The sequence below is a fragment of the Arachis duranensis genome, chromosome 7 (genome assembly GCF_000817695.3).
Source record: "Arachis duranensis cultivar V14167 chromosome 7, aradu.V14167.gnm2.J7QH, whole genome shotgun sequence".
Lineage (NCBI taxonomy): Eukaryota > Viridiplantae > Streptophyta > Magnoliopsida > Fabales > Fabaceae > Arachis > Arachis duranensis.
In genome coordinates, this window is record NC_029778.3 from 55,062,599 (window position 1) to 55,071,147 (window position 8,549).

The 8,549-nt window shown below is 38.0% G+C and overlaps 1 protein-coding gene across 2 annotated transcripts in view; it reads left to right on the top strand.

Moving 5' to 3' along the window:
- The first annotated feature begins 5,215 nt into the window (after window positions 1-5,215).
- The window catches only part of LOC107459124 (V-type proton ATPase 16 kDa proteolipid subunit), a 5,119-nt gene continuing 1,785 nt past the window's right edge, over window positions 5,216-8,549 (top strand). Inside the window, exons 1-3 of one of the 2 annotated variants that reach the window (XM_016077336.3) lie at window positions 5,216-5,483; window positions 5,635-5,920; window positions 7,482-7,815. In XM_016077336.3, the coding sequence (XP_015932822.1) occupies window positions 5,408-5,483; window positions 5,635-5,920; window positions 7,482-7,575 (456 nt within the window). In that variant the 5' untranslated portion in view covers window positions 5,216-5,407 and the 3' untranslated portion in view covers window positions 7,576-7,815. Of the gene's footprint in view, window positions 5,484-5,634; window positions 5,921-7,481; window positions 7,816-8,549 lie in introns of those variants that run through there. The other variant, XM_016077335.2, reaches the window with a different exon arrangement.

Consider the following 8,549-nt stretch of genomic DNA (forward strand, 5'->3'; position numbering starts at 1 on the left):
TTTCTGTGGTGTCCCTTTTATAAGGTATGGGAAGCAACTATGTGGAATGTGTCCCTGTATTTGGGTTAGGGCTTATCCTCAAATACAAGATTTTTTCTAAGTTATGTGGACTGATTTTCTGTAGATAAGACAACCATATTGCAAGTTATTTTTTGTGGCTTGATGACCACAATGCAAGACTTGGGATGGCTGAAACAAGATATCTAGGAGAGAAGGAAATTGGGGATGTTGAAGAGCATCACGGGAAGCAGGACACGGAAATCAGGATCACATGCTTGGAGAAGAGGATAGTAGCTTTAGAGATGAAAAAAACTCAATAGGATGGTGTATGTGTTATTTTCATTGTCTTGAGTGTTGCTTTTTTAAGTTGTACGAATTGATCAATGAAGACAAATAATAAATGTGTTGATTTGTTGCAAAAAAAAAATCAACATGTTCTTTGTATAAATGATTTCAATACCCTGTATGTATGTTGCAATGTATGTATAAAATTAAAGTTGGAAAAATAATAGGTAATCTAGCATTGCATAACTAACATTAAAGCTATCAAAGAAGACATCCATGCTTAGAACTGTTACAAAAAAAGGAAACCAGTTTGCCAATAATGTACAGACATATATGGCATGCATCCATTAACAAGTTTTCACTTGACCCACAACCGATAATCAAAAAGCATGTAACAAAAAAAGAAAATTGTATCTAGTACTTGTCATTAACTATTACAACAGCACAAAGTTATCCCAAAATAACATAATGGGTGAAATCTTCAATCTTTTGAATCCTTGGATGTTGATGCAGCTGGTAAAGTTGGTGGTGGAGCCTCCTAATTATGTGCAGTAGGTTTTGTGTTAGATGGAGTTGGTCGTTGGGGAAGTTTCTAAATTGGTGCTGGCTGTTGTGTGTTGTGTGTTAGGTGAGATTGGTCTTGGAGCAAGAGGAGCTGGTAGCCTGAAAATCTTCTGTTTTGGTCTGAACTTTTAACTGTTTTGGGTGAGTTGTGTCATTGACCATGGATGAAGGAGCTTTTCCTAGAAGTTTAAATGGATGGTTTGAAGTTGGGGCCGGTGCCCTGGCTTGAGTAATTGTTGGCCTTGGTGGTGCTATTGCAAGTGTGGATGTTGTCACTCTTGTTGGACCTGGTGCAACATTTGGAGGACTTGGGCCAGCTGCATTCACAACCTGGAATCGGAAGCAAACCAAAGCAACACAAAACACATCACACATGATTTAACCAATGTATATATCAACCTAATTACAATGACAAAGAAATGCATTATTACAGTGGGGTGTTGTTGCAAGCTTGATGAGCTGCCGGATAGGCTGTTGGAGGCATCCTGGACATAGTAGTGTAACAGATTAACAGTTTAATACTTAGACAAAATAGTCCTTGACAAATAGTGTACTAAGACAGATTGATCCCTAAAGAATTGTTTACTAAGACAGAATAGTCCCTCACCAGTATAGTACTTAGACAGAATAGTCCCTCACCAATTTACTAAGACAACTTGCTAGGCTTGTAAGGTGTGTAAGAGGTGATCTTACCTCTGGTGGGGGAGCTGATTGTGACAAAGGAAGCACCACTAGTGACTGCGAGGTGCTAGCTCCTTTCTTCTTAGGACGCTTTGACTTTGACTTCCAATTGGGGTTGGAAGGAGCTCTCTTATAAGTTTTGTAGTTGTGACCCCTTTTCACCACAATTGCTACAAGATACAGTGAACGACTTCTTCAATTTTCTCTCTTACATGAATGGCTCAGCAGGATCTTTCTGCCTATTATGAACCTTTGGCCGTCCAATCGGTCTTTTAATGATGGGTGGATCTGGCTTCGAGAATTTAGTTCTTGGCCAAAATTCTGGGCTTGGTATAGGCTTAATGCAGTGTGCATATATCCTCTTGATTGACTCCATGCATAGTCAAGGGTGCACATAGCCCTGTGGCATGTCACGTCTCTTCCTAATGGCAGCAAGTGCATGTATGCAGGGCATGCCTGAGGTAATGCGGTAAAAGTAAGTAATGGTAACAAAAATAATAAAGGACAATTACAACAAAACAACAAAAGGAATGAATTAGAGTGAGAATAGTACATACCAGTCAGTTGCCATCTGTTGCGAGCAAGTGTACTTAATGACGTCTACATCCACCTTGGTTGCTTTGCGGCTCATCTCAAACCTCTTCCGTTCATTGTCACCAACCAATTCAATTGTCCACTTGGTGCTAATATTTAATAACCTCCCCATCCTCTTTTTCTGAACTGGTGCTAGCTTTCCAGGGTGGTTGTCGAGTACTCGCTTGTGATTCACCATTCTTCTCATCAGGTAACACCTGATTTCTTCACAGATGGTTAGGATGGGCTTGCATCGGTAGTTTATGATCTTAGCATTAAAACCTCACACATGTTATTTGTGAGGTTATCTACTTTTAACCTATGGGAGAAGTAAGTCTTTACCCATGTTTCTGGCTCAAATTTACTAAGGTATTCCCAAGCACCTTGGTTAACTACCTTCAACTTCTCCATGCATTCCTTGAATTCAGCGACAGTAGTGTATCTAGCACACTCCCATACAACCTCTCTGATGTACAAGTCCTTGAAGCGGTTTATAAAAAATTTTCACATGTGCATGACGCAATTGCGTAGCTTTGCATGTGGCATGACCTCCTTTAGTGCAGGCAGTAAACCCTGCATTGAACATGGGCAAGAAACAGTTTCATAAAGGAATGAAAATCCAAAACAAAATTATCACATTTGAATTTAAATACATTCATAACTAAGATTAAATTTTACCTTTTGCTGGTCCGATATGAAGTTCCAACCATGGTTTTCATCGTCTCCTATGTCTCCTTGAAGATTGGTCAATAACCACTTTCAGGCATCCTTGATCTCAGCCCTGACAACCCCATATGCAACAACATAAAATTGGTTGTTTGCGTCCTGTGCAACTGCTGCTAGAAGCCAACCCCCATAATATGTTTTCAAAAAGTAACCATCCAAATGCAACAAAGGCTGACACCCATTTTTGAATCATTGCTTACAGGCATCTAAGGATATGTATAATTTATCAAATACAAGGGGAGCCTCTGGAATTGGCATGAGCTCCGACATGGTTGATGAACTTGGATTGCTACTCAGAATTTGCTCACAACAATCCCTTGTCTTCTTGTATTGTTCTCTTTTGTTGCCCATGATCTTATCCCTGGCCTCTTTTACTACTCTATAAACCATCTTAGGGTGGGGACATAATGAAAATTCCTCTTTAAGGAATTTCGTTGCCTCCTTTGTGTTCATGTGTGGTTGGGTTGACATCCACTTCTCAATTTTTTTGCTAATTCAATGCTGATCAGCTGCATTATTGCCCAAATTCCTTGCTTAAGTGTGTTCTTATTACTGGTACGTCTTGACTTAATAGCATTGCAAAGTTTTGTTGTATGACAAATGAACCAAAAAGAACACTCCTCATCCTTGCAACCCACTCTGACTCTCTCCTTGTCAATTTTGATCCACTTCAGTTCCCGCCCCTCAGCAATGAATGAATTTTTTTACTACCTCCTTAAACCTATCAATAGTCGCAAACCTAGTTCCTAACTCAAATCTGCCCTCACCATGAGCATAATCATCATCAAACTCAGGAAATTTATTACATCTGCCTTCATCATCAGATGATATGGGAGTATGCAAATACTTAGACTCATACTCAAATATGATTTCCTCCATCTTTGTTGGGACTTCACTGACATAGAATTTACCTGCCACTGCATTCTCGGGCTGCACATCAGGCCCCTGAACCCCACCTTCACCACTTGTTTCAGCATTCACATTCCTACTGCCTTTTCCTCTTGCATTCACCTTCGTCCCATATTACATCTTCTTCTTTCCAACCTTAGCTTTTTCCTTTAATCCTTACTTATTTGTAACTGGCTTTTTCGGAGTCACTACCTTCTTTTTACCTTTCATACTTTTTTTCTCTTGTTACCAGCAATCCCACCATTACTGTCAGCTTCAGTACTGTCACTCTCAATTCTAGCTGGTAGAGGTTTATACAACATGTCTTTCGTGCTCTTATACCCGTCATCTGAGGAAGAGGATGTCTTCAGTTACTCTAAAATTCCATCTATCTCCACTGTAGCATCTCTGTCCTGGGCATCATCATCAACAACCTCGGGATCATCAACAGGGTGGTTAAAGTATTTATGGAACTCAGATTTCTGTTGGTTCTTCATCATGTTCTCTTGCATTGCATTGATCCCTGCATTCCCAGTTAATATGTTCAGCCCAGACTCAATGTCGGCGCTTGTTGGATCATACCAGCATACTGCCTTGTATGACTGGTATCCTAAGCCCAATAATGTCACAAGGTCTCTGAAATTCACAAAGTCCAAGTCCATCTTAGGAAACCTCTCTTTCTTTCCATTCTGATAAATCAGGGATTCATCACTTGCTCTGACAAAGTTACCTCCATGGTGAAAAATCGACACCACAAAAATATCAACCATTTGAAATTAATCCATGAACAACTATGTATAAGTCCAAAAGCAGAAACACAAATTATGAATGAAACACCATTGTCCTAGCACAATCCCTCCTTCTAATCCTACACACGCCATTTTAAATACGATTTTTATAGTTCATTCCACCATTATTACCCACACTGTAAATATGCACACACAATGCCTTCACAACTAGTTCACACATGAATAACCAAAACTTCATCGCTAAGCAAGGCGATCTTACCTTCTGACGAAGATAGCAACCACGGTCTCATTGCAACCTTCTTCTTAGCCTCCGACAACAACTTCAACCCCGCATCAATTGCTCTTTTAAGTATTGTAATTTATGGAGGGAGAAACAGAGATGAAGGAGTTTGATCGTTTGCTTGTTTAGGGTTTTCAGTAATTCTGTAACTCAAGTATGGATCTTCTAAGTATTGCATAAAAGAATTAAAGTGTGTTTGGAGGAGAGGTGGTAAAACGGTGTCGTATTAGTGCGTGGAGATTAATATGTTCTATTTCCAAAAATTTAAAGCCACGTGTCATCCCGTAACGAACGAGCCAACTCCACATTTACCATGTTAAAATTTTTTATCGGGTCCAACAAAATAAATTCAATAAAAAAATAAATTTGTCCGCATTTTAAAAAAATTAGAAATACGAATATATTTTTCATTTTCATTTTTGGAGAACAAAAATATCCGCAAGGGAAAAAAAGTTCAGGACTTAATTTTCCTTTTTCTTACGGTAATAACATTTTCGCACTTCAATAATAACTTAGTTTTAGATCTGATCTCTCCACACAAGACCGAGATTATGTTCTTAGCACCCTAGCATCATCCACTACAATCTTTCCCATCTCATCTTTCAAAACCAAAAGAGAAGACAAGACGGGTGCCACTGTAAGTAAGTGATCGAAATCAAAGATGGCAGGCTTCAGCGGCGACGAAACTGCTCCTTTCTTCGGCTTCCTCGGTGCTGCTGCTGCCCTCGTCTTCTCCTGTCAGTATCTCTCTTTCTCTTTTATCGCTCAAAAATGAAAAATACACGAACATCGTCTGGAATTTCTTTCTAATTATTGTTATTATTATTACTAAAAATGAAACGAGAGATGATTTTATTTATTTATTGTTGGGTGGGGATGGGTTAGCAGGTATGGGAGCGGCGTACGGAACGGCGAAGAGTGGAGTGGGAGTGGCGTCGATGGGAGTGATGAGGCCTGAGCTTGTGATGAAGTCGATAGTGCCAGTTGTGATGGCTGGCGTGCTTGGTATTTATGGCCTCATCATTGCCGTTATCATCAGCACTGGCATTAACCCTAAGGCTAAGTCTTACTATCTCTTCGACGGTTACGCCCACCTGTCCTCCGGCCTCGCCTGTGGCCTCGCCGGTCTCTCCGCTGGCATGGCCATCGGAATTGTTGGTGATGCTGGCGTCAGGTATTCTTGCTCTTTTTCTTCACAATCCCCTTTTGTTGCTTATTTGTTTTGATGCCTGTGCTGTGAACTCTGCTTCAATAAAACGTTTTCTTTGATTGGATTAAGAAATTAAATAGTAAAATAAATATTGAATCTGTTAGGGGATTGACCACTTTAACTACCTTTGGTGTCCAATTTTCATATTTCTTAAATCGCCAATAGCAGCATTAGCCAGAAGGAAAAAATAAAACCCATGATGCCATGAATATGTGGAGGGAAGTTAAGAATTGGTGAAGGCAGTTAAAAAACAGAGTAATACCCCAAAGATCAATCTCTCAAAATTTTAGTCGGATACTTTAGTGGTCAACTAATTTTAATCACCAAATCAACCCCAAACTAATATTCCAGTGACTTTTGTCTTTTATTAAATAATGACAGAGATAGATATGTCTAATTTTTTTACCAAATTTTGACATGAGGTTTGATATGTCTAACAAAATAAAATGTTAAGGATTGATTTAGTGACTAAAATTTGTTGAGGACTGACTAAAATTTCTTTCGGGACTGATTTGAGATATTATTCTTAATAGAAACATTAAAACCAAACTAATATATAACCAATATTGATGGCTTTTCTTCTCGTTAGATGCCTTAAATCTTCTTATTTTGGGTCACTCGCACAAATTCATGTAATCAATCCCTTCTCTTACCATGATATCAAGAATTATACAGTAATTTATTTTACTACTCCAACTCTTTTAACTTCATATTGCTTGTCTGAAAGTGTTTGGCTCTTTGCTGTTATTGTTATGGTAAAGGCAATGAGTGAACTGAAAGTTTGTCAGGTTTTAATCTAAAATGTTTTAAAGCATGTTTTAAAGTGACAAACTTTTTGTGCTTTTCATCATTGAGTTAAGTTATATATTTCTCTAAGCTTGTATGGATTGTGAAAAGTCATTTCTGTACATGCTTACTCTTGAGCATTACTTTGGTTATTCAGTGATTGCTGAATGCTAATGTTGTCTAAATAAGCATAACATACGCTTGAATGTTTCATGTGGACGTTCATGCTGCATTATGCTGTGAATTTCCCTGTTCCTATTTTTATTTATATCAAATTTCTGATGATCATATGTTGTCTTTATTTTGTTCTTTAAAGCTTTTTTTGCATATTTTCTTTTCGATGAATTGCTTCCAGTGCTGCTGTACAAGTTCTTGATTTTAAGAAATTTCTTGGGTCTTGTTTCCGTCAATATTAGTTAGGCAGAAAAGGTGAACTTTTGTTAGTCCAATGAGCTTAGTATAACTAGATGAATATTGTTGCATCATTTCACTGGTTTATCCAATGGTTGTCATTTGAATGGTAAATATTGATGTGTCCACGTATAGCTTCTTCACTTATTGAGTCCTGTCCATTTTTTTTCTTTCATAATCCCAATGTGTGCAAGTCTCCAATGCATGCTGCTTGTCTGTTAAACTTACCATAGCATACATGAATGAGAAAGTATAGGTAACCAATTCTATGTGCAACAAACTTGAACAACTTTTCAAAAGATCTAATTTTGAATTTCCAAAAAACTAGGATTAGGTTCAGAAACATGTGCCATCCAACCTCAACCCCCTGGCGCGACCTCGCCCTCCAATTCCTCTCCTTGCTACGCCGTGACCTCCCTTGAGGGCCCTCAAGGTCCATTGTCACTCGCGCGTTGCCGCGTCCTCCCCCCCAACTCTTCTCTCCGCGGCGTTGGGCCCCTCTCCATCGAACCCTGATCGCCGCGACACTGCACCTCTCCATGCAACACCTCTCGTCGCGTTCTTCTTGTAGGTTTTAGAAGATTCTTTTTTCTAATTTGGGATGTTTCTTTTCTGTAGTTTTCGAATATATCTGTTTTATATGTTTCGGATGTTTCTTCTTTTTAGATTTTGGATATTTTTTAAATAGTTTTGAGGTTTCTTTTTTTAGTTTTCAGATGTTCTTTTTCCAATAATGTTGAAGGTCGCATTTTGTTAGGTTTTAGATTTTTTAAAATGAATTTAGATATCTCTTTTTTGTTAGATTTTGGATATTTTTATTTTCAAAAATGATGCGTTCTTCTTTACCATAATTGAAAGAGTTTTGGATTTTTTTGTGGTTTTTTTTGTTATATGTTTTAGATGTTTCTTTTTCTTATGTTTTGGATATTTCTTAGTTTTCATATTTTTTTCAATAATTTTGGATGTCTCTTTTTGTTAGGTTTTTAATTTTGTAAAATGATTTTAGATATCTCTCTTTTGTTAGGTTTTAGATGTTTCTATATCCGAAAGTAATGCGTTGTTCTTTACCATAATTGAAAGAGTTTTTGATAATTTTTTACAATAATTTTGGATGTTTTTTTTTGTTACGTTTCATATGTTTGTTTTTGTTTTTTGTGGATTTTTTCATATTTCGGAAAATTAGGGTGACTCCTGAGTAGGGGTGGAAACAGGCCAAGTCAGGCCAGGCTTTGCTTTTAACAGGCCTGGCCTGTCATACAGTTGATTGGCCTGAGCCTGTCCTGCAGCTTGTTATAGACTCTTTATAAAGTACTAGGCCTGGCCTATTATTCAGTTTGGCCTGACCTAAAGTCTGTTAAAAGGCCTGATAATTTTTTTTTTTTTACAAAAATAAAAA